Source organism: Megascapheus bottae, chromosome 3, assembly GCF_031878675.1.
Source record: "Megascapheus bottae isolate mThoBot1 chromosome 3, mThoBot2.hap1, whole genome shotgun sequence".
In the NCBI taxonomy this organism is placed as follows: Eukaryota; Metazoa; Chordata; class Mammalia; order Rodentia; family Geomyidae; genus Megascapheus; species Megascapheus bottae.
The window spans coordinates 89404605-89428864 of NC_143511.1; the positions used below are offsets into that span (position 1 = coordinate 89404605).

A 24260-nucleotide genomic window follows, 5' to 3' on the forward strand; every position below is an offset into this window, starting at 1 on the left:
GGCCACCGGGCCTCTGAGGGGGCAGGGCCTGGACCTGCCTCCAGTCCCCTGTCCTACACTGCCTGGTGGTCTCACGCCACGCCCTCTCGTGCCTGCACCCCTGCTCTGGTCCTGGTGCGGCCCCGCCCTGCGTCGGTCCTCAGGTCTCTGGCTGCCGGCTGGGCCTCCCCATGCTGTCTGGGGTCTTGGAGCCATCATTTCCACATGGACTGGTGCTTCCCTCCTGTCCACCCCCGGGGGCACCTGGCCCGGGCCCAGTCACCTGTGCTCACCCTCTTTCTGTAGTTTGAGGAGCTCGTGTACCTCTGGATGGAGCGGCAAAAGTCGGGGGGCAACTACAGCCGACACCGGGCCCAGACGGAGAAGCATGTGGTGCTGTGTGTGAGCTCCCTCAAGATAGACCTCCTCATGGACTTCCTGAACGAGTTCTACGCCCACCCCCGGCTCCAGGTGAGCCTGCCACCTGCCCCCCGTCCCCCGCCCGGGCCTCAGGTGTCTTCCTGGCCCCAGGGAGGGCCACCCCTGCCCAGGGCTGCCCCAGGCTTGGGCAGAATTCCCAAGTGCCGTCCACCCTAGGGTGGCAGTCCAGAAGCTAGGCATGGCTGCCAGGCCTGGGCATGGTGGCCCGAGGAGCGCAGGCAGGCCTGACCCCAGCCCATCCGGCAGGACTACTACGTGGTCATCCTGTGCCCCACTGAGATGGACATCCAGGTGCGCAGGGTCCTCCAGATCCCCCTGTGGTCTCAGCGGGTCATCTACCTCCAGGGCTCTGCCCTCAAGGACCAGGACCTTATGCGAGCCAAGTGAGTGTGGCCGCAGCGGGCTAGCCTCGCACGGAGCTGGGGTGGGCAGGCGGGGCCGGCAGTGCCCCCAGCCCCCCAGGGCCCTCCTCTAGGGGGTCCACCCTGAGTGCTCCCCCCACCCCGCTCTGAATCTGGGAATGTTCAGTGTCAAGCTTGAAGAAGCTCGAAATAGACCAGGGGCGGGAGAGCTGGCTGCTGTGAGTTGGTGGGGAAAGTCACGAGGGCTGAGGGTGGATCTTTAAAGACAAGATGACAGAGTTACTTCAGGTGACAGCAGAATGCTGCTCCATGGAACTTTCCAGAACGTGCTCGTGCTCTCTTTGAGACGCTCCACTAAAGCAGCTTCCAGCTCACCATTCCAGCAGCTTCCAGTGCCCTTTGCCAAGTGGTCTGAGTCATGCAGGGACAGGGCAGACGGGACACACTGCAATCACTGAGCCCCGAGCGGGGCCCAGAGGGACACTCTCCTGTGGCCCCACCCACAGCTGACACCTGCCCCCCTCCCCTGCCAGCCTCCGCTCCAGAGCTTCTCACAGGCTGTCTGTCCTTGGCCTGGGACGGGAACAGGCTGGAGCAGGGCCTCCAACCTGGCCCCACCCTCCTCTCCTCACCTCCCCCTGGGAGCCCCCCCAGCCCCCCTCAGCCTATGGCACTTTGCAGGATGGACAATGGTGAGGCCTGCTTTATCCTCAGCAGCAGGAACGAGGTGGACCGCACGGCAGCGGTGAGTCTAGGCAGGGCCCTGCCAGCCTGCAGATGCCCACCTGTCCCACAGGTGGGCACTGCAGCACTGACCACACCTCCCCCAGGACCACCAGACTATCCTGCGAGCCTGGGCTGTAAAGGACTTTGCCCCCAACTGCCCCCTCTATGTCCAGATCCTCAAGCCCGAGAACAAGTTTCACGTCAAGTTTGCTGGTGTGTCTGGGGGGCTGGGGCTCAGGGGTGCAGGATGGGGGGCTGGGGCTTGGGGGTGCAGGCTGGGAGGCTGGAGCTTGGGGGTGCAGACTGGGGACTGGAGCTCAGGGGTACAGGCTGGGGGGCTGAGACTCAGGGGTGCAGGCTGGGGGAGTCTGGACAGCCACCCACACATGGCCCACCTGGGACAGTAGAGCCTCCATGCTACCACAGGGCCCCCATGGGTCCAGACTTGGCAGGTGATTAGGTCTACACTGGATGCCAGAGTCAGTAAGGCTGGCAGTGGGGTGCAGGAGCACTGTCTGGGGAGCACCTCTAGGGGCCGGGCCCCATTGCATTCCTGAGGTGGGTGGTTGGGCTAAATGGGGTCAAGTAGACAAGCCTCGTGGCAGCTGCCCGGATCAGGTGAGCAGAGCCCTCCTGGAGGCTCTCAGCTGAGCTGGAGATGACCGCACATGCTTCCTCAGGCTTTGCATGCTGGGAGCAGAGTCCAGAGGTGCTGACCTGGATGGGCTCAGTGGGAGTCGGCCATGCAGGGGTCCCGGGGGCCCCCTCCAGGGACTGCGCACAGGGGAGGCTGTGCGCTGGGGAAGGGAGAGGGGGAGGTGCCCGTGGGGGCCCTGACCGGGCCCCTCAGACCACGGGGCTCCGTGTCCTCTCAGACCACGTGGTGTGCGAGGAGGAGTGCAAGTACGCCATGCTCGCCCTCAACTGCATCTGCCCAGCCACGTCCACCCTCATCACCCTGCTGGTGCACACGTCCCGAGGCCAGTGAGTGCCCTGCGCCGCCACCCCTGGGAGACGAGGCAGGCGTGGGTCGGGGCCTGCCAGCTCCGGGAGGGGCCACAGGGGCCACCGGGCTGGGCCGCCGGCTGGACGGGCGAAAGGGCAGCCCTGGCCGAGGGTGACCATGGCTCGCCTCGCCCCGCTGGCAGAGAAGGCCAGGAGTCACCCGAGCAGTGGCAGCGCATGTACGGGCGCTGCTCCGGCAACGAGGTCTACCACATCCGCATGGGCGACAGCAAGTTCTTCCGGGAGTACGAGGGCAAGAGCTTCACCTACGCCGCCTTCCACGCCCACAAGAAGTAGGCGGGGCGGGGGCGGGCCACACCCTGCCATCCCCTCACCTGGGTTCAGCCTGGGTGAGCTGGGGCCGGGCCATGAGGACCAGGTGGAGACAAGGCAGCAGGCACCTCCCTGGGGCCCCACGGGGTGGCTGCTCCTCTCTAGCTCTCTGAGGCCGGCCGCGGGGTCCCCAGGTCCCTGGCACACGACGGGGGAGCCTGCCCAAGAGAGATCAGGGAGGAGTTACGGAGTCAGGGGCCCCAAGAGGAACCGGGGGGTGAGGGGTGCCTGAGCGGTGGGGGGCAGGCGTGGACGTCCCGTGGCCCTGTCTGCCAGGTACGGCGTGTGCCTCATCGGGCTGAAGCGTGAGGAGAACAAGAGCATCCTGCTGAACCCCGGCCCGCGGCACACCCTGGCCACCTCGGACACCTGCTTCTACATCAACATCACCAAGGAGGAGAACTCAGCCTTCATCTTCAAGCAGGAGGAGAAGCAGAAGAGGAGGGGCCTGGCGGGGCCCGGGCCCTGCGAGGGAGCCTCCCGCCTGCCCGTGCACAGCGTCATCGCCTCCATGGGTGAGCCCCCTCTTCAGGGCGGCCGAGTGCCAGGACCCGCGGGGTCTGCTCATCACCGCCACCTGGGGTGGGGGGGCCTCAACTCCTTGTCCCAGTGGGGAAACTGAGGCATGGCAAAGCACTGCCCTCAGGAGCCCAGGCCTCCGAGACCGACGGTCAGAGCTGCTGGCCCTGGACAGTGGACATGGGAGAGGTGGCCAGCCAGGTCCAACGGTTCTCTCCAGGGACAGTGGCCATGGACCTGCAGAACGCGGAGTGCCGGCCCTCACAGGGCGGCGGTGGTGGCGGCGGCGGTGGCGGCGATGGCGGCGGCGGCGGCAGTGGCCAGCTCAAGCTGCCCACGGAGAATGGCTCTGGCAGTCGGCGCCCCAGCATCGCGCCCGTCCTGGAGCTAGCGGACAGCTCAGCCTTGCTGCCTTGCGACCTGCTGAGTGACCAGTCAGAGGACGAGGTGACGCCCTCAGAGGACGAGGGGCTCTCCGTGGTGGAGTGAGTGCTGGTGGTCAGGGGAGCTTTCAGCGGGGGACCACCTTGTGTGAGGTGCCCACAGCCATCCTGCGTGCACCTCGCCGCGGGGTCAGCCCCTCTCCAGCGCGTGGCCCGCCGGCTGGGGGTGGGTACGGGGGGGGCGGGGCCTCTGAGCCTGGGACAGGCGCTCCCGGGCAACGCCCATCCTATTCCAGATCTGGGGCCAAGTCTTCTTCCTTGGGGCCAGCTGCGCGGCCCCCGGCCCTCGTCAGGACATGGCAGCTGCAGGAGTTGCTCTGATGTTGAGAGCTGCTGGCTGAGGCTCCCAGACATGCAGGGCAGAGGGCAGCTGGTTCAAGGCGGAGTCTCTGACGGGGCCGGGAGGCAGCGCTGGAGACTGTGTCCTGGCTGGCCTGGCCATCGTGCAGCCTGTGCTGAGGGCCACTGGGATGGGAAAGAGCGCTGGCAGCTGGCCAGGGGCCATCCGCCCCAGGGGAGGCCCAGAGAAGGGCGGTGGCCTGGGCACTCCCCCCAGGCACGGGGACATTACACAAGGACTTGGGTAGTGTCCACGTCCACGTGCCTGCGTGCACACCACCTTCAGTGTCTGTGTGTTGTGTGGAGTCTCCTGGAGGTGGCGACCAGGGCTCAGGTCACCTTCTGTAGCCGAAGGCAAACTGCAGTGGTCCTGGGCTTGTGGCTGGGGGGGGGGCTCCTCTCTGCCCCATGCACACCTTGGATGGGGAGTAGCAGTGAAGGGCTTCTGGGCTCCACCTGTGCCTGGAGCCACCCCAACATTGGTGGGGGCTAAGTCCACTACTGCCCAGCCCCTGGTGCAATTCCCTGTCAGGCCCCATGCTGAGAACCCCCATTCTATCCAGGTATGTGAAGGGCTACCCCCCAAACTCTCCGTACATCGGCAGCTCCCCCACTCTGTGCCACCTCCTGCCAGTCAAGGCCCCTTTCTGCTGCCTGCGACTGGACAAGGTAAGGCCAGGTCACCCCACCACGCTCAGGCCCACACTCCCTTGCTTTTCCCTGGTGGCTTTTCATCGGGGAGTGACTGCATCCAAGTCTCCGAGGACCTCTCCTCCCTGTCACCCTCTCCCGATTGCCAACTCAGAGCCTGTTTCCTTGGACAGTTCTTTTGGTCAGTCTTGAGGCTTGAACTTGGGGCGCTGGGCACTGTCCTTGGGCTTTCTCAAGGCTAGCACTCTACCACTTGAGCCATAGCACCACTTCCAGCTTTTCTATATATGCGGTACCTGGGAATAAAACCTGGGTCTCAGTGCATGCTAGGCAAGCACTGTACCACTAGGCCAAACTCCTGGCCCCACAATTTCCACCCCCCCCCCCCGACCTGCTGCTTGAAATCGGGGCTTGGCACAGTCCCTGCGCTTCTTTTTGCTCCAGGCTAGTGGTCTACCTCTTGAGCCACAGCCTGACTTCCAGCTGGCTCTGTGATTGACTGGAGATAAAGGTCTCACAGGCTTTCCTGCCCAGGCTAACTGCAAACCTGGATCCTCAGATCTCAGCCTCCTGAGAGTTAGAGCACAGTTGTGAGCCTGCTCTGCGCTGTGACAGGCCGCCCTGGCCACTGCCAGCGCCCGGGGCCTGCTGAGCTCCTGTGGGCCATGGGCTGGGTCCCCAGGGCTGTCCAGGCGGGCCTGCTCCTCCTGGGGCAGGCAGGTGGTCAACAGGGGCCCCGGGCCTCCACAGGGCTGCAAGCACAACAGCTACGAAGATGCCAAGGCCTACGGGTTCAAGAACAAACTCATCATCGTCTCGGCGGAGACGGCTGGCAACGGGCTGTACAACTTCATCGTGCCGTTGCGGGCCTACTACCGCTCGCGCAAGGAGCTCAACCCCATCGTGCTGCTGCTGGACAACAAGTGAGGACGCCCGGCCCCAGCGAGACCCCGCCGCGCCCTTCCTGGCCAGGAGCCCTTCCTCTCCGCCTCCCGCTCTTCTCTGTCCACCTTCTCTCCTTTCCCCTCCTCTCCTTTCCCCTCCTCCTGTTCACCTCCGGTCCCCGAGACGCTGAGTCCCAGGGCGGCGCACAGGAATGCCTCCTTCCCCCCGCGCCCCTCACCTGCCCAGCTGGCTGGCCGGGCTGAACCTGCCCTGGGGTAAAGCACACTCCTGTCCCTTGGCCTCAGGTCCCCTCTCCCGCCGAGGGTTTGGAGCGGGTGGGGCAGGGGGCAGGTGGCACCTCCAGGCCCGCTGTCCCCGCAGGCCTGACCACCACTTTCTGGAGGCCATCTGCTGCTTCCCCATGGTCTACTACATGGAAGGCTCCGTGGACAAGTAAGATGCCGAGCTCTGGCCTCCGTGGCCAGGGCTCCTCCAGGGAGCACGGCCGGCCCTCGCGGGGAGGAGGCGAGGCTGGGTGGGTCCTGCAGCCTCGTCCCCCCCACAGCCTGGACAGCCTGCTGCAGTGTGGCATCATCTACGCCGACAACCTGGTGGTGGTGGACAAGGAGAGCACCATGAGCGCCGAGGAGGACTACATGGCCGACGCCAAGACCATCGTCAACGTACAGACCATGTTCAGGTGAGCGCCCGGCCCCCAGCCACCGCCCAGCACAGCCCAGAGCACTGCCCACCGGAGCCCTGGGCACGCACAGCCAGGCCTCTCCTGAGGGTCCAGCCTGGGACCCCCCCCCTGGCCTCCATCTCCCCTCCCCAGGCCTCACCTGTGGGTCCAGCCTGAGACCCCGCCCTGGCTCCACCTCCCCCCCCCCAGGCCTCTCCTGTGGGTCCAGCCTGAGACCCCGCCCTGGCCTCCATCCTCCCCCCACCCCAGGCCTCTCCTGTGGGTCCAGCCTGAGACCCCGCCCTGGCCTCCATCCCCCCCCAGGCCTCTCCTGTGGGTCCAGCCTGAGACCCTGCCCTGGCCTCCCGTTTTCCCCAGGCTTTTCCCCAGCCTCAGCATCACCACCGAGCTCACTCACCCTTCCAACATGAGGTTCATGCAGTTCCGTGCCAAGGACAGCTACTCTTTGGCTCTTTCCAAACTGGAGAAGGTGAGTTTGCCCACCTGGTGGCCTTTCTCTGCAGAGCCTACAGAGAAGGGGAGAGGCGGGGAGTGGTGACTGGAGCCAGAAGTCAGGCCCCCTGACGTGAGATGCGGTAGTGAGGCGGGGAGACACCATAAAGCCCATTTTCCAGAGTGCCCGGGGTGTCAGCCAGTAGTAGAGACCATACCAGCCACACCCAGAGGCCAGGAGGTCCTGGTGGCTCCCTGGCCAGTGCAAAGCAGACATCTTGGCGAGATCAGCCCGTGGCTGCAGCCACTGGGTACGGGACAGCTCTCTCCCAACATAGGACCCCAGTGTGACTTATAGGCAAGGGACAGAGTGCATGAGGAGAGGAGAGCTGTCTAGAGTCCCAGGCAGAATGAGCAGCAGGCCCAGGCCTGCCCCTTCCCTTTCTGGGTCCCCTGTGGGCCAAGGCTGGGTTGAGGACCTGGGGCGCAGGTGGCATGATGGCTGGTGGTCCCTGGTATATGCCCACTGTGGCCCCACCCAGTGCCTCCGTCAGGCCACTGGACAGTACTGCCCGTGCCAGCTTGTGACCTGTGACTGGTGGGGCCTGGGGGTGGCCAAGCTGTGGAGGAAAGCACAGCCCACGTGGTTCCAATCTGGCCTGCTCGCTGTTCTTGAGTGCTGCAGACTCACCAGCCAGGGCCAAAGGCCTTGTGTTGTCCATGGCGCTTCCCAAAGAATGCCGTCAGCCAGGTCCGTGCGGGCTGCAGGGAGCCACGGTGCCAGGAGCCAGGGCCTGCCCCTGGCTGCACACTGAGGAAGCCTGTCTGCCCGAGCCATGGACAGTGGGCGGGGCTTCCTGGAGACAGACCTGGAGACTCGAGGCCAGGGAGGCAGGGGAAGCCTGCCAGCCTAGGGGCAGTGCACGCCCTGGCCACGGTGTGCGGTCCTGTGACAGAAGGCTGGCGGGGACAAGCTAGAGCCAGCGAGGAGCCACTGTGAGGCCATCGGGAAGCAGCCCCCACCCACATAGACAGATGTCATGGGCCCCAGACCGGCCCGGCCCCAGCAGAGACTCAGAGAAGGCAAAGCAGGCCGCTGACAGCCTCGCTCCCAGACAAGATGGATCTGCAGTCCTAGCCACTGCCCGGTGGGCGCCAGGCCCAGAGGTGTCCAGGCTGCAGGGGCGCCCAGCCCTCCATTTCTTGACTGAACAAACCTCGCCCTCCACGGGTCTCGCCTCCCTACACATCATCCTCCGTGCAGCTTCAGACAGCGCACGCCTCAGCAGGAAACTCTCCCCAAAAGAAATGAACCGGCTTGCTTCCTCCAGAAATGTACATCACAGTACATATTCCACTTCAGGCGAACCCTGGAAAGTATAGAGAAAGAAGAAAAGCAAAGCCGTTTCCGCAAGGCCCTGAGGCTAGCCTTGTCTTTTACCACCCACCTGACCCCAGATGGCCTGAGAGCGGCCATGGGTGGGGCTGGGGTGTGGGTGTACTTAAGCTCCATTCTGAAGTACCTTAGGTGTAACTGTAGAAATTGAAAACTACTTTCAACCCTGAGCTAGATGTCCTGATAAGAGATTATAATTACAAAACAACACGCTTGCATTTTAAAAACCCAGGGAACCAGCCCTGCCCAGCAGCCTGCTGACCTCCGCTGGGGTCAGCTAGACCACCCTTCGAGCCTGCACTGAGCTGGCCCCGCCTCCTGAGCCACCCCACCCCATCCTCGCTGCCCCATCTCATGGCCCCTTAGGGCGTCTGTACTTCTTGTTCTCATCTCCCCACCCCTACCACTGCGACTAAAACCTGGCAAACTCTCCAGGCCACGCTCTGAGAAAACCCAGGACCTTTGTTCAAAATGCAGGTGGAATTCTGGAGAGGAACTCGCAGGGCAGCCCTTCCTCTCCTCCTCTGGCTCTTGGCCAGCTCTGGTTCTTGTGTGCTGTCTGGCATTGTTCTGAGGGAAGGCCACAGCCATCACCACAGCAATTTCCCATAGGCAGCACTGCTGTACATGTGACTCACCGTGTGCCAGTCCACACCTGCAGCTCAGACACGCTGTCCACGGAACAGGGAGGCGCCATGCACCACGTAAGGGCGCAGCCACAGCATCCTTCACTGATTATGCTACTTTCTCCTTCCTCAGACACCACTAGAGGGACGTGGCCGGTCCGGTCAGTGGCAGGCTTTATGAAGGCTCTCTGGCACAGGGGCATGTTGGCCCCTGTGGGATGCTGCCACTTCCTTGTGCACCTGAAAAGGCCAGGCTGCTGTGGGCAGTGTGGTCTCAAGACCAGCACCTATGGTCTGGCCATAGGCACAGCCCTGGCCTGAGCCTTGGAGAGACCCAGGCTTGCCTGGAAACGTTTGCCTTCCTGAGCAGAATGGACTGCAGAGGGGATAAGCCAAGGCTCTTGAGGCCACTACAGGGGCCACGAGAGGGGCAGGAGGACCAGACGTGGCGAGAGGCTGTGCTGCTGGCTTTGACCACGGAGGAAGAGACGGCAAATCCAGGAATATGAGTGCCCTGGGTGGTGGGAAAGGCGGGAAAGCAAAGCTCCTGGAGCCTCCCGAGGAAGCAGGGCCTCGCTGGCCTCGGTGTTCAGCACCGCAGCACCTCCAGAACCTTGGGAGAGGAGACGTAGCACAAGGCGGATGCCTGGATCGAGAGCTCTGGGCAGGAAGCCCAGGCTGAGCACTGGGGTGACATCCTGCACCCGACAGCACCCACCACGGCACAGGTCTGGAGAAGATGAAGGCTCGGGCTGTGGGCAGGGCTCGCTGGTCCAGTGCTCCCCAGCAGGGACCCCGCTGGGCCACATCCTCGGGGCTGGCTGACTAAACAACGAGAACAAAACTCCTGCGCTGGGGCAGAGCGTGAGCCCGGCCGGGGTGTGTGTCACACTGACTCACAGCCCGCCCTGGGTCCCACTTCTCCCTTCCCCTCCAGTGCCAAAGGCTCCTCTGCTCCCCGATGTGCCTGGGACGACACTGCGTGTGCAGGCATGTGCACAGATGCTCACACGCCGTGCGCACACCTGCACACATGGAAGTGTGTGTCGGCCAGCGCCCTCTAGCGGCTGCGGGGAGCTCTGCGGGTCGGGGCCGTGGCCTCTGAGCGCGCACGCCTCTCTTGCAGCGGGAGCGGGAGAATGGATCCAACCTGGCCTTCATGTTCCGCCTGCCGTTCGCCGCCGGCCGCGTGTTCAGCATCAGCATGCTGGACACGCTGCTCTACCAGGTCAGTGCGCTGGGAGGCAGGCGGGAGGACCTCGACGAGCACGTCCGTGGCTGTGTGCATCACTCCCGGGGAACCAGGCCCAGGCTGGGTGGGGGGAGGGGATGGTCACTGGCTCAGCCTTACACCCTCCAGGCTCTGGGCGGCCTGAGCTCCACTCTGGGACCCTGGTGTCCTTCCCTTGGTGTGCTTGGCCGACTGGACAGCGCTGGGCCGGGGGTGGGGCAGCGGCCTCACCTGGCTCTGCCCGCCCTCAGTCCTTCGTGAAGGACTACATGATCACCATCACCAGGCTGCTGCTGGGTCTCGACACCACCCCGGGCTCCGGCTACCTCTGCGCCGTAAGTGCAGGCGGTGGGCAGGCGCGGGGACTCGGCCCGGCCACGGGTCCGGGCGCCGTCCGCAGCCGCCTCCAGCACAGGGCTGCCGACATTTCAGATGAAAATCACCGAGGACGACCTGTGGATCCGCACCTACGGGCGGCTCTTCCAGAAGCTCTGCTCCTCCAGCGCCGAGATCCCCATCGGCGTCTACAGGACCCAGTGCCACGTCTTCTCCTCGGAGGTGCGGAGCCAGGAGGGGGGTGCGGAGCCGGGTGGGGGGCGCGGAGCCGGGAGGGAGGCGCTGCCCCTGGGATGCGCCATCCGCCTGGGGTGGGGGTGGGGAACTGGGCGCAGGAGGCATGGGAGAGTGGCAGGAGGGTGTGGACCCTGGGGGGGAGGGGAGGAGGGGAGGCTGGGGAGGAGGGGCGGGTGACTCACAGGTCCCACACGGCCCTGACCTCCTTTCCAGCCCCACGACCTCAGAGCCCAGGTGAGCCTCCTCGGAGCCTGCGTGGACTTTCACACCAGAGCACCTGTGCCTCCCGGACGCTCCCACGAGCCGCCCCCAGGGAGCGGCCGAGGAAGTGGGCACAGGGCAGAGGTGGAGAAACCGAGGATGGCATCACCTAGAGGGCCCAGTGTACCGCAGCCCAGCCCCGCTGCCCCTGGCCTGCCCCCAGCCCACACGCCCTCACTGTGCCGCCCTGGGTTCCCTACACCGGTGGACAGCCCCCAGTGGCCCGTCCTGCCATCCTCCACTGCCTGTGCCCTCCGAGGGGCTGCCTGGCAGGGTCCTCGCATTCCCCCTAGCACTCCACATGCCCCATGCCCACTGAGCCACGGCCAGCCAGCCCTGCACCCTGGTCTCCCTCACCTTCCTGGATGTAACTTGCACTATGGCCCTATCCACAGACTGGGAAACTGAGGCAGCCACCATCCTGGGACAAGGCCAGGACTTGCCAGACACACTAAAGTACGGGTGTGGCCTCAGGGTGCCGTCACAGGCCAGGCAGTGTGGGGCTTGGGAGGAGGTACAGGATCCCGCACCTCCCATTCGGGCCCTGCCCACAGCTCTGCCCCCTGCCCAGTCCCAGGTCTCGCTGAACATGGAGGACTGTGAGGACAGGCGGGACCCGGGCCCGTGGGGTGTGCGGAGCAGCGCGGGCAGTGGCAGCGTGCACGGCCGCCAGGCGGGCGGGGTGGACCCAGCCGAGCACCCGCTGCTGAGGCGCAAGAGCCTGCAGTGGGCACGGAAGCTGAGCCGCAGGGGCACCAAGCAGGCAGGAAAGGCGCCCGCGGCCGAGTGGATCAGCCAGCAGCGGCTCAGCCTCTACCGGCGCTCGGAGCGCCAAGAGCTCTCGGAGCTGGTGAAGAACCGAATGAAGCACCTGGGGCTGCCGACCACAGGCTACGGTAAGGGCGGACGCCCGGCTCGGCCCGCGGAGACCAGCGGAGACAAGGCCCTCCAGGTCCACTGTCAGACCGCGCTTTCCACACCACCCGTCCTCCACGGCAGGGCCAGGTTGGGGCGGCCAGGCCTGGGGAGTGAGGATGAGCGAGCGCGCTCACCTGGCCCGAGGAGGGCCCGGAAAATGGCCAGGACTTCTGCTAGAGCTGCACGGGTCAATTCTGCCCCCCCAGGAGCCTTCAGGGGAATGGGGAATGGCCACCCCAGACTATCCCCTACCCCTCCATCCTTCCATGTCTGCTGCCTCGCAGATTCCCGCACACATCTCCCCCGCCTCTCCATCCGGTGTGGGGTGATAAGCGTGTGCCTTGGACCATGGGTACCCCAGCTGCTCCGGGAGAGGAGGCGAGCCCAGCCCCTCCCTCCCTCCCGCTGGATACTCTGCCTTGGGTGATCACGCAGAGGTGGCCTGAGCGCCGTGCTGTCCCCTGCTTACCCTCTGGCACCTCAGGATTGCTGCAGCCAGACCCGCCTGCTGCCTGCTGCCCCCGCCGTCTGGGCAGAGTCTGAGGCTTCTTCCATGCAGGGTTGCTGGCTGTGCCTGGCGCCAGCTGCCCACGTGGCATGCTGGCCAGTCACAGCAGCCACTTGCCGAAGGGGAGGAGGGGCCCTAGCCTGTGGGCAGTGCTGAGGTGTCAGGGCACTCTCCAGATCCAGTGGCCCTGAGCACTGCCTGGCTGACTGCCACCCTGTCCTAGGGGAGGCCAACCACCCAGGCTCAGAGGCCCCCAGCAGCCACTGGCGGGTAGAGCTCAGGCCAGCCTGGCCAAGCCTAGAGTGACACGCACCCAGCTCTGCCTTCACCCTCTGCGACCCCGCTCCCCCACCAGAGCTTGGCGGAGAAGGGGCCAGTTACCTTGCTTCTGAGGTGGCTGCTGCTGGACCCCACAGTTGGGTGTGGGCGCTGCCCGGGCACTGCCTGCCGCCCCACTGTGCTGGTACCACCACCTGCTGCGGCTTGCTGACCTGTCTCTCTCTCTGTTTCTGTCTGTGCCTCTCCTGTGTGTTCTGTAGAGGATGTAGCAAATTTAACAGCCAGTGATGTCATGAATCGGGTAAACCTGGGATATTTGCAAGGTAATTCTGCTCTGGTGACACGGGACAAGCCAACCCTTTGCTGGGCCAGGCAATGACCAGAAGAGGTGAACGAGGGCTCTAGCTCCCTGCCGGCAGGGCCTTGAAGCCACATCCTGCCTGCCTCCTGCCAGGCAGGGGCCCTGCAGCTGCCGCCGACCCCACCCCCGGCTTCGTGAAGCTGGAGTAGAATGGGAGGCGGGACCTGGGTGGCTGGCAGGCCCTGCTTCCTGCCTGAGCTGGGTGGCACGGAGACAATGCATACTTCATTTCTCATCTGGGGGTTCAGGGGCTGTTGGCACCCCATTTCCTCCAGGAAACTACCTCAGCCCCTAGCCTACCGAGGCCTGGGACAGAGCCCAGGCTGGGGTCTCCGGTGCTAGCCCTCCTCCCAGGGCTTCGGGTAGCCCCAAAGAGCTCAGGGCCTGCCCTGGTTCTGCCCCTCCGTGCAGGTGGCCTGGGGGCTTCAGGGCCTCCCAGGTCAGGGATGCCTTTGGCAAGGGTGGCACGGAGCTGAGGCGTTGGCACCTCTTTGGCCTGCTGCTTCGCTGCATCCTGCAATGTGCCACCGCATTCAGGAAAGACCAGCACTCCACCAGCATTCGAGGTGCAGGTTGGGGCCACTAGCTTCCAGGAACTGGCAGCATCCACACCCAGCTGCCTTGGCTCCTGGGCAGGCGACAGGCTCTGGCGGCCCCTCTCCGGTGCTTGCTGGGCGCTGCCCACACGCAGGGCTGGGAGGACAGGCCAGAGCCCCTTCTGGTGGTGGAAGACCATCATGACCTGGCCTGTGGGGTGCCCCATGCAGTGTCCTGCCCTGGTGGCTCTGCAGTGAGCGAGGAGGGAGGCAGCTGGGCCCTGGCCTTGCCCTTCCCCCCAGCCTCCTCAGAGATTCAGAACGTGAGGCTCCGATGGGGAAGCTCCGGTGCCGGGAGTCAGATGGGAGCAAGTGGACGGGGCCAGGTCTGGGAGTGCAGGCCAGAGGGGGCGGAATGTGATGGGGAGGGTGGCGTCCTGATTGGCTGTGAAGACAGTGCCCTGGGCCCAGTGGCCATTCTTGGGACTGCCAAAGCCCTGTCCTGCCTACACCTGCAGCTACTGCCCGCCTCCACCACGTGAGACACTCCACACCGGAAGCCATCTGGGGCCGGTGGCCTCTGCCAGGCCTGGGGCCGTTGAAGTCAGTGGCACATGACTGCCACAAACCCATCCCTGGCACTAGAGTTGAGGCCTGGCACTCCTCCACCTCTTCCCAGTGCCCCGGGAAAACCAAGACAGGGCTGGCCATGCTGGGCTGTGAGATTTGTCTGTGTGGCCCCCGCCAGGGGACAAGTGCGGCTCAGGAGCATGTCACAGTGTGGCCCTCTGCTGGTGGCTGTGGTCTGGTGAGGGGTCAGAGCACTGCTCACATTTACAGCTCCGGCTCCCCCGCTGCTAGCGCGTGTGGTCCTGCGAGGCTGCACCTCCCGCTGAGCTTCCAGCGCGAGCCACATCGTCCACCACAGTGCCTAGGTTTTGAGACAGGAGCAGAAATAGCTGTGCCCAAGGCACAGAATGAAGCGCCTGCCGTGTGACCAGCAGAGGGCCTAGCTGAGGTGGGGCGGGTCCAGGCCCAGTGGAACACTTGGCTAAAGCTCTAGCGTGCGCCCTGCCCTGGGCCCAGTGCCACTCCCATCTGTGCCACCACCTCTTCAGACAGGTGTGTCCTACCCTGGCCCCGCCCATAGGCAACTTCCCCAGAGGAAAGGATGAGAGCTGGCTCACCATCATTCTATTTGCCCTGGGAGGCCATGGGGGTCCTTCTAGACATCATCTGATGGGTACACTGAGGCCAGCACAGTCCGCTGTCCCTGCATTTGATGGGGACAGTCTACCGGCTGTGATGCTTGGGGCACAGCTGCCAGTCTCATCTCATGGGGGTCAGGTAGCTCCGCTGGAGAGGCAGTGCATGTCTGGGCAGGGTCCTGTTCCCAGGGTGAGGGGTCCAAAGCCAAGGGCTGAGCCTGGGGGGTGGGGATGAGCGGCCGGCCCGACCCTCCAGGGAAGGTGCGGGTGACACGTGCGGGTGGAGTGGGGGTGTGAGCGGGGCATGCAGGCGGGGCTGCTGCGAGTGGGGCGTGTGAAGGGATGGCTAGGAGACGCGTGCAATGTGTTGTGGAGTGTGCCAGCTGGCTCTGGAGGAGGGTACTTGGTGACACGTCACCAAGCAGGCAGGGAGTCCAGGCCCCTGTCGGATGTCGGCCCAGTGCGGGAGGCTCTGCCCAGACTGGGCTCCTCTCACGGCGGGGAGGAGTTCCGCTGCCTCGGCTGCCTGGGCCCTGCAGTGCTGTGGTGGGGCTGCAGTGACCCCACCGTGTCCTTTCCAGACGAGATGAACGACCAACAGAACACGCTGTCCTATGTCCTCATCAACCCCCCGCCTGACACGAGGCTGGAGCCCAATGACATTGTGTAAGTCCGTAGCCGCCTCCTGTGCAGGCCCAGGCCTTGCTGACGTGGGGCGGGGGCCGGGCCCACAGGGGTCCACACCCCAGACCCCTCCCCTGCTGCCCTCTGCAGGTACCTCATCCGCTCGGACCCCCTGGCCCACGTGGCCAGCAGCTCCCAGAGCCGGAAGAGCAGCTGCGGCCACAAGCTGTCGTCCTGCAACCCGGAGACCCGTGACGAGACGCAGCTGTGAGCCGACACAGGGTGGCCCACAAGGGACAGCCTGGCCCGGGGCCACGCTGTGGTTCCCAACAGCCCCCACGGGCTGAAAGCCAGGCACCAGAGCTGGCAGGGTGTTTTTTAATGTCTTTTTACAAATGTGTAGGACACACATGCTACACAGATGTACCGCAACTCGTGACGGGCGTGGCCAGGGGAGCACAGGTGTCCAGAGAGGACCGGGGGCCTGGCACCGCCCCACTGCCCTGCATGCCAGGCCAGACTCTGCCAGAGAGGGGGTGCCCACACCTGCAGCCTGGAGCAGGGTCCTGCCACGCACCCCAGCTTCCACAGGAAGCCAGCTGTGTTCTCATGGCCACCTGTCCACGTTTCCTTCTGGTCACAGCTTCTGCATGGCTGGGGCCAAGCCAGGCTCTGTGGGGTGAGGCCCCTCGGTGTAAGGGGCCAGCGAGGGGTGCTGTGCCTTTCCAGGTTACAGAAACGTGGCCGGGAAGTCCCCCGAAGCCCTGCCTGTGGAGGGGCGGCGGGCAGATCCGGGCCCTCGCCATGGCTGTGGGAGGCAGAAGAGGCCATCTGGGGGTGCGGGAGGCAGTGTGTCTCTGTGGACTACTTCACACTTTCAAAGCAAAGCCTTGTTTCTAACACCTGACCCGAGAAGCACAATCCGCTCAGCACCGCCTCAGGGGCTCCAGATTTCCTCGGGCAGACACCGGGCGGCCTGGGGTTTGTGCTGTTGGAGCCAGAACCTTCTATTAAACCATACATCCTACAGCCATGCGTGACCAGAGGCGCCTGCCCAAGGCTTCACTACCTGTGGCTTGGGGGACCCGAGCCACCCCCAGCTGTAAGGGTTAGGGACGTCTGCTGTGGCCACTATCCTCTAGCCAGGCAGCACAGCCCTGCAGACACATGTGGATGTAGGCACTGCAGGGGACATGGGTGGGGGCAGGTGGCTCCCAGCAAACAGCCCATCAGCCTCATCGGGGAACTGGGGTGCCAGGTGGGGGGGCAAAGCTCAGCCGCTGGGGACTCCTGTCTCTGGGATAGGAGTCGTGAGTGACTGCACTGCACCTGTGTCTATCAGGGCAGAGACAGAAGATCTAAGGAGCCTGCACAGGTCCTCCTGCTCCCAGGCCCGCAGAGCCCCTGCCAGTGGGTGGCTCAGGAGGAGGGTGGCTGCTCAGGCACGGGCCAGCCAGTCAGGACGCGCGCAGGCTCCCAGCCTCCTGTCTGCAGCCGGGCTGGGACCTACCTGGGTAGGTGCTGTAGGGACAGAGTGGGCACGAGGAGGGTAGGAAGGCCAAAGTCCAGGTAGAATATGCCAGCTGGCTCTGGTCTGCCCATGGCTCCCCAGCTCTGCAGGAGCCAGCGCACTTCTGCAGCAGGAAGCCTGGGCTGGCCTTACAGGGCAGTGGGCCTGGTATCCCTGGCCACCTCTCTTGCCTATACCCCAGCTCCCAGCCAGGTGCCAGGCTGCTGGGCCTAGGAGAGGCACCGGGGCACCGGCCTCTGGGAGGCGTCTGGAGAAGAGGACCTGCAGCTCATGGACAGAACTCTGGCTGCCAGGGCTGAGAGGGGTGGTCACCTCCTCCCAAAGTGCCCCCCCTCCACTGGGCACTGAGGATACCAGCCCTAGACCGGGGCGGGGGGGCTGCCCTGCCCAGCGTTCACACAGGCTGTGGAGGCTACAGCTAGCACTGGAGGCCAGGAGGATATGGGTACTGTGGACTTAAAGGCCACCCGTATCCCAGTCCCTTCTGTGCTCCCCATTTCCAGGCTGGGGGGACGTTTGGGCCTCTCTGGTTGTCCTGGGACCTGACCTGCTGGATCTGCAGTCCTCACAGCTCTCCCAGCCACCTGCCCGCCAGCCCAAAGGGTGGCACCAGATCCTCCCTGAGCAGGCGGGGCCTGGCCACCAAGGAGCTGTCCAGAGAGGGCTGGGAGAATTACACACTGCCACAAGACCAGCGAGAACTCGTCTAACTGATCAGGAGAAAACCAGCTCTGATTGCTGCTGAGTCTCAGGCCCTGCGGCTTATGTCATCTTCTGTGCTATAGACGGAACACGCACTATTATGTAGGCAGAATATGTTTGTTTCCTCCGTGGCACACATTGGGGGAGGAAGCGTGGGGCCCAAGTGGTGTCTCTGCCACCCCAACCCCCGTCTTTATGTCCTCTGACAGCATCTGGGCCCAGGCCCTGGGCATGTCAGGGTAGAAACAGGAGCACTTTTCCCCTTTCACAGCTCAAGTTCAAGGCAGGATCCTCATAAGCAAAGACTCGGTACCTCTTAGTAAAGGAGTGAGCAAAAGCAGGTCAAGCCCTGAGTTCAAGCCCCAGAAATGACTATATAAAAAAAGAAGTGCTTTAGCCAGGCACGGTGGCTCATACCTATAATCCTAGCTACTCAGGAGGCTGAGATCTGAGGGTCAAGGTTCAAAGCCAGCCCAGGCACTGAAGCCCATGAGACTCTTTATCTCCAGTTAACCACTAGAAAACAGGATTTGGGACTGTGGCTCCATGGGTAGGGCAGTAGCCTTAAGCTGAAGAGCTCAGGGACAGCGCCCAGGCCCAGAGTCTAAGCCCCATGACCACCACCACCAACAAAAGAAAAAGAAAAAGACCAAAAGAAAGTGCCTTTCTGACCTTGTGGCAGAGAGATGGCTAAACAGCCAAAACAGAAGCATTGGCTGGACAGCTCTAGACATCTTAAGAACGTCCAGCAGGAACGGGGTGCAGTGCTTGTCCTGCCACCAGCGCAGGAGCCCCTGTACCCAACCTGTGCCCAAACCCCGAGGCTGCTGCACAGCTCTCTCCTCCTGCCAACGGGCTGCCAGGACTCCATGGGGTACCGAGTGTGCCCCCCACACCATGCACGTGTGCCCCTGCAGGAGCCCTGGTCCTGGCCCCGTGCGAAGTCCCAGGGATGCAGCGTGTGTACACCGGAGTTCCACCAGCCATGCTAAGGCAGTGCTCCATGACGCTCTGTCCCCAACACGGCCTCTGTCCTGCCACCTCTTCCTGAGCCTCACCAGCTGCCAGCCCAGGCTAGCGATCCCATCACAAAGCCTTCCTGGCCGCCTGCCGAATGGCCTGGCACAGCCCTCCCTGCCCGTTCCCATACAGCTGCTGGCGTGGTGCCAGGAACAAACCTGTTCTCACTGCAAAGCAGCTGCAGTGAGCTCTTCTAAAGCACCATCGGGGTTCAGGCTGGGCTGGGCCTGTGGGCTGCCCTTCCACTCTGCTGCTCTTGGCTTTGGCAAAGTAACTCTCTGAGGACAGAGACACTCTGCTCCCGGCTGCGGGAGGCTGGCCCTGCGAAAGGGCTGTGACCCTACCCATAACTGCCCCATTGCTTTGCCAGGTTGTCATCTCGAGGGGGGACAGAGGAGCTGGGCAGGAACTTGTCACTCAGACACTGAGTTCTCTAAGTAGCTTCTGCTCTCTGAGTCCCTCCTCCCGCCCCCACCCACGCACGCACACACCAGGCCTGCAAGTGGGACAATCACAACCAGCAAGGGCAAGAATCTTTCAGTCTGCACCACCACTACCACCCCCAAACTACAGCTTCCTCGTGGACCCAGAAGGCTCTCCCACCGGTGCAGTGGGAGAGGCAGATGAGGGGAGACACAGATGCGGCCCCGCCCCTTTCCCTGCGCATTCCTGCAGCAATGACCTCAAAACTCCCAACGCCCAGGTCAAAACCAACCAGCGCCCCTTCACCCCTGTCCTCAAGTCACAAGCACATCTTTCAGGGAATCAAAGCACAGTCAAGAAGTAATTTGTGTATTCCACTTGTCATTTGTGCAGGAGGTGTACGTACTGGCTGCCTCTAGTGCAAGCACACTTACGCACATCCAGCTGCACACGAGTGTGCACCCCTATGGGTAAACGCCCAGACCACTGCACGGCCCTCACATGCATGCCCCGCACATAAAGGCACACGTGTAGATGTAAGGCAGGTCTGCGTTGGCAAAAGACTGCTTCCAATTCCAGGCCCGGCTCCTCAGACTACATGCAGGCTGCACCCCGCCCTGAACTATTTGGCCAATGCTTTGGCAGAAATGGGTGGCACAGCGTGTCTTCACACTTTAAGTGGCTCGTGCCTACAATCCCAGCTATTCAGGAGGTGGCGATTAGGATGACTGGGGTTCCAGGCAAGCCCAGAAAAAAAAAATCCATTTTGAGTAATAATGTGGACCTAGTGGGGCCACCCGCCAACCCAGGCCAGCCCGGGAACGACGGAGACCATATTCAAACACCAGTGAGCGGAATGGTAAGGGACTTGGCTCAGGTGGTAGCGTGCCTGCCTACCCAGAGTGAGACCCTGCGGTGGAAAAACCACCCATCACCACCCGCCTGAACACTGAGGGGAAGGGAGGCAGGCCTTCTGACACAGGGACTCTGCAGTGCAGTGCTCACACGTGGGAGCCTGCAGACCTGCGAATGAGGCAAGACTCGGTGACATCCCAAGACCAACCTCACCCCTGCCAATCGGAGAGGCAAAAAGCACCACCGCAAAAACAAGTCCAGTCTGAAACTGGCTGGCAATGCACCTGGCTGTCTGTGGATGCACAGGCAGGGAATGGCTCTCTGCGCCCAGCCACCTCAGCCAGGCGTGTGCCAGTGTCACCACACCACAGGCTCGCCGCATCACAAGCCAGGTGGAAACGCAACTTCCTATCTCCAAGCCAGAGGCGCCGTAACTGTTCATCAGAAATGACCAGTCCTAGACTTTCACAGGGCGAGGTGAGGTTACAGACTGCAGAGCCAGGCTGGCGGCACAAGCTCAGGATGAAAAGAAAAACCATGCGTCCGAAGCCAGCCCAGGCGACCAGGAGACCTTGTCTCACAGCAGAACGAATCGTGACAACCTCACACACAACCGACATGAAGCAAGCCAGATCATTTCTTTATTGTATTTCAGTGCTTTGTCAAAATAAATAGGGTGAAATACATCAAGCACACAGTGAGGAAGGAAGTGCACGTGTGAGAGCGTGGTGGCGTCCCCGACGTGAGTGCTCAGTGGAGAAGACACGCCGGCGGCATCGCTCCCGCAGCGAACGCTGCTCGCGTCTCCACGGCTCTTCGGGGGAGCGGGAGAAGGGCCCACGCTCCCTCGTTCCTTTGTGCACACTCACCTGGCTGTCTACCTAACATCCACAGTTACACTTGTTTAACCTTTTCTAGCATCCTCCATGTTTCTGCAGTTCCACAGGAGAGATTCAAGTAACATTCCCAAGAAGACGTGTGCAAAATTAGACTCGGGGTCCTCCCGCAGCGGTCCATCACCACGTGGCGCGGCCGTGGCCGGGCTGTCCTGCTCCCTGGGAATGTCTGTGCTGGCCGTGTGGAAAGACCTCACGTGGCGTTTCAGGATAGCTGCGAACAGCCACGCATGTGTTCTTACAGTGGCAGCAGAACAAAATGACCCAGCTCACCCGAGGCTGCAAACTCCACAGCCCAGGCTGCTCCCAGAGGCCAGCGCGGAGACGGGCACACAGCACCACCACCGGACACTCACCCACGACAGCCTCTGAGAACCATGCCCAGTGAAATGCACTGCCGAACCCAAATCTGCCTTTAGTAAAGCCAGCAAAGGTCATCCGCGGTGGCCGCCGGCACTCAAGGAAGCCAGCTCCCGCTGACAGCACCCCACCACCCCACAAGCGCGCGTCACGAAACCATCTCCACATCTGTAAACGGCATTTCAACAGAGACAGACTTCTCAGACTTCAGTGCCTTTAGTGAACTCATATTTTCAGTAAACTTTTTCTGAGCAGCAAGGAACAAGGATTTTTTTTTTTTCAGAAATCTTAGAAGTGGATATAAAGGTTGGCAGTAGACACAGTCAATAAATATCATACAATTTCAAATGAAAAACATTTTCCATATGAACTCCTTTTACGGAGACATTCAGACACTCTGACCCAAGAGTAAGCCTTGGCCCTATAATCACCCACGGCACGACTGGCCAACGTGGGGCACCAGGCAATGTGCAAACGGGGTGCGCGGGAGGGAGGCCAGAGAGCAGATCACATTATCTTATCCTGAAGGATTTCAAGTAGGGAGACGAAGCCCTGGACCTCGCTTCTGCGCATCCCTAGGCCCAGGGCCTGTGGGCAGCAGGGGCGCAGTCGCGCACCCCCGGAGCCAGTGTCTGCTGCCCCCTCTCCTGCTCGGGGCCCTGCGAGGGAGGGAGGGACGGAGGGAGGGACAGAGGGAGGGCGGGCGGGCAGCGCCTCGTCACAGGTCTGCAGCTCTGCACACTTCGTACCGCGGTGAGGATCTCCTCGGGATGGAGGCAGCCAGCACGTCCCCGCAGGCGCCACAGCTCTGTCACTTTCGAGTCTGGGTCTTCTTTGGCACCGTGGGCCTCTTGGGCTGCCACAAGTGGTTGTGGATCGTGAGGGCGTCCACACTGACAGACATGGTCTTGGCTGGGATTAGGTTAAACTGTTTTCGGTCTGAGCTATACTTGTATAGCTTGTCAATCATCTTTTTGGTGATGCTCTTTGGCCCCGTGCCGGTGAGTTTGCAGATGTCTTCAGTATCCGGGTAATAGCAATAAAGCGCCCTGAACTGGCACCCGGCATCTCGAAAGAGAATGATGTAGTGGTTGGCGTCACACTTCTCCAGCTCCTGTGTTAGGAAGAGAATCATGGTTCAAAACCATCCCAAGCAACAAGGGCAACGGTCCCAACTTCAATTAGCCAGCATAAAAGCTGGACTAGAGGGCCAGGAGTTTGGCCTAGTGGTAGTGCTTGCCTAGCAGGCACGAAGACCCGGGTTCAATTCCTCAGTACCACACACATAGAAAAAAGCCAGAAATAGGGCTGAGGCTCAAGTGTAGAGCTCTAACCTTGAGAAAAAGATCAAGGACAGTGAGTGCTCAAGCCCCGAATCCAAGCCTAGGACTGGTGCAAAAAAAAAAAAAAAAAAAGCTGTACTAGAGGCATGCTCAAGCCCTGATCAAAAAAGATGACTGAGGGCCGGGAGCCTAGCCTAGCGGTAGAGTGCTCGCTTCGCATACACGAAGCCCTAGGTTCAGTTCCTCAGTACCACATACACAGAAAAGGCCAGAAGGGGTGCAATGGCTCAAGTGGTAGAGCACTGAGTGGTAGAGTGGTAGAGCTATCCTTGAGCCCAAAGTGCACAAAGACAGTGCTCAGGCCCTGAGTTCAAGCCCCAGGACTGGCAAAAAAAATAAATTAGACTCTAGTACTAGCAAGCACATGTATGTGCATGAACACACGGACGGACGGACACACACACACACACACACACACACACACACACACACACACACACACACACACACACACACACACACACACGGGACAAAAGCCAGATTAACAAGATGATTGGGAGGGGGTGGGGGAGGGAAACGGGGACAGAAACGTGAGAAGCGGTATCAATGTGTGGGAAGTAATGCACCTACTACTTGACAAATGTGACTGTCACCCCTGTTTATATTATTCCAACAATGAAAAACAAAAGCCAGATTATCACTCTAGCAGCAGGCGAGTATGTGATGTGAAGTGACCTACACCAAAGACAAACAGCACTGCATCTGACTCAAGTCTGGAGCTGGGCCGAGGGCCTCTACCTACAGGGCCCGAGAGTGGCTCTGAGTTTTCCTCCCCATCCATCTCTAGCCACACTGTGTCGCGTGTCAAAGCCCTCCATGGTGTCATCCGCTTCCACACGCCTGGCTGTGCAACACTCGCAGGGTGTCGAAAGGCCCTGGACTCGTCCAGCAGCACAGTGTGTACACCGACTCTGACCTGGCTGAGGAGCAGGCCCCCTGCCACCTCTGCCACATCGGATCGCACCCTCAGGCAGGAAGGCCTGGCTCCGTTCCCCTAGGCAGTGCCTCACCACCACTCTTCGTCGGGCCGCCAGCCCCACACCCAGTGAACACTGCCCACAACTTAGATTATGGCCCTCTTCCTTCATGTTCAAGATTCAGTAGCTACTGAATAGGATAACTGAAGAGAGAGAGAGCACTTGAGCTGGGTGCTGGGTGCTGGTGGCTCCTACTATTTAGAAGGCTGAGATGTGAGGATCATGGCTCAAAGCCAGCCAAGCATGAAAGTCCAAGAAACACTTCAATGAACCACCAGAAAACCAGAAGTGGTGCTGTGGCTCAGAGGGTAGAGTGTTAGCTAGCCTTGAGCTGAAGGGCTCAGGGACAACGCCCAGGCCCAGAGTTCAGGCTCCACAACCAACAACAACAAAAAGGACAACACTCAAACGGGATTCATAATCTATAAGTATTTCCTGCTCCACATAGAAGAAGTGCTTTGAAATTTGGTACTTGCCTCCAGTATTGAGTTCTTGTGAGGTTCATTCACTTTTCCAGCCAGGCAGCAGTGGGATATAGCATTGTGAATGATTGGCTTGTTTGACTTGCTACTAGGTTCCTTGAAGAGCTTAGGACCTAAAGAAAGCAGGCCAAGGTTTGCATGACTAGTTATAAAATATAAACATACACGAAGCCAAGGATTTCTCAGAACCAGAAAGGCACAATCACAGACAGACAGGCATGGGGTTTTTTTGTTTTTTTGTGGGTCACTCAGCTTCAACTCTGGGCCAAGGCGCTATCCCTGAGCTCTTCAGCTCTAGGCTACTGCTCTACACCTGGGTCTGGGTGCTGTCC

At 62.0% G+C, this 24260-nt stretch overlaps 2 protein-coding genes across 6 annotated transcripts in view; one reads left to right on the forward strand and one right to left on the reverse strand.

Moving 5' to 3' along the window:
* The window catches only part of Kcnt1 (potassium sodium-activated channel subfamily T member 1), a 43832-nt gene extending 27468 nt beyond the window's left edge, over positions 1 to 16364 (forward strand). For 3 of the 4 annotated variants that reach the window (XM_090330911.1, XM_090330908.1, XM_090330909.1), the window contains 21 exons: positions 286 to 450; positions 667 to 803; positions 1464 to 1527; positions 1613 to 1721; positions 2384 to 2492; positions 2657 to 2806; positions 3123 to 3361; positions 3586 to 3850; positions 4711 to 4816; positions 5549 to 5721; positions 6065 to 6136; positions 6249 to 6383; positions 6744 to 6855; positions 9967 to 10068; positions 10323 to 10406; positions 10504 to 10629; positions 10858 to 10878; positions 11477 to 11801; positions 12871 to 12933; positions 15297 to 15381; positions 15490 to 16364. In XM_090330911.1, coding sequence (XP_090187037.1) covers positions 286 to 450; positions 667 to 803; positions 1464 to 1527; positions 1613 to 1721; positions 2384 to 2492; positions 2657 to 2806; positions 3123 to 3361; positions 3586 to 3850; positions 4711 to 4816; positions 5549 to 5721; positions 6065 to 6136; positions 6249 to 6383; positions 6744 to 6855; positions 9967 to 10068; positions 10323 to 10406; positions 10504 to 10629; positions 10858 to 10878; positions 11477 to 11801; positions 12871 to 12933; positions 15297 to 15381; positions 15490 to 15610 — 2763 coding nt within the window. In that variant the 3' untranslated portion in view covers positions 15611 to 16364. Of the gene's footprint in view, positions 1 to 285; positions 451 to 666; positions 804 to 1463; positions 1528 to 1612; positions 1722 to 2383; positions 2493 to 2656; positions 2807 to 3122; positions 3362 to 3585; positions 3851 to 4710; positions 4817 to 5548; positions 5722 to 6064; positions 6137 to 6248; positions 6384 to 6743; positions 6856 to 9966; positions 10069 to 10322; positions 10407 to 10503; positions 10630 to 10857; positions 10879 to 11300; positions 11456 to 11476; positions 11802 to 12870; positions 12934 to 15296; positions 15382 to 15489 lie in introns of those variants that run through there. The other variant, XM_090330910.1, reaches the window with a different exon arrangement.
* Positions 16365 to 20489: 4125 nt separating this feature from the next.
* Positions 20490 to 24260, reverse strand: part of Camsap1 (calmodulin regulated spectrin associated protein 1) — a 52484-nt gene continuing 48713 nt past the window's right edge. For both annotated transcript variants that reach the window (XM_090330912.1, XM_090330913.1), the window contains 2 exons: positions 23923 to 24041; positions 20490 to 22240 (listed from right to left, as the gene is read on the reverse strand). In XM_090330912.1, coding sequence (XP_090187038.1) covers positions 21938 to 22240; positions 23923 to 24041 — 422 coding nt within the window. In that variant the 3' untranslated portion in view covers positions 20490 to 21937. The remainder of the gene's footprint in view (positions 22241 to 23922; positions 24042 to 24260) is intronic.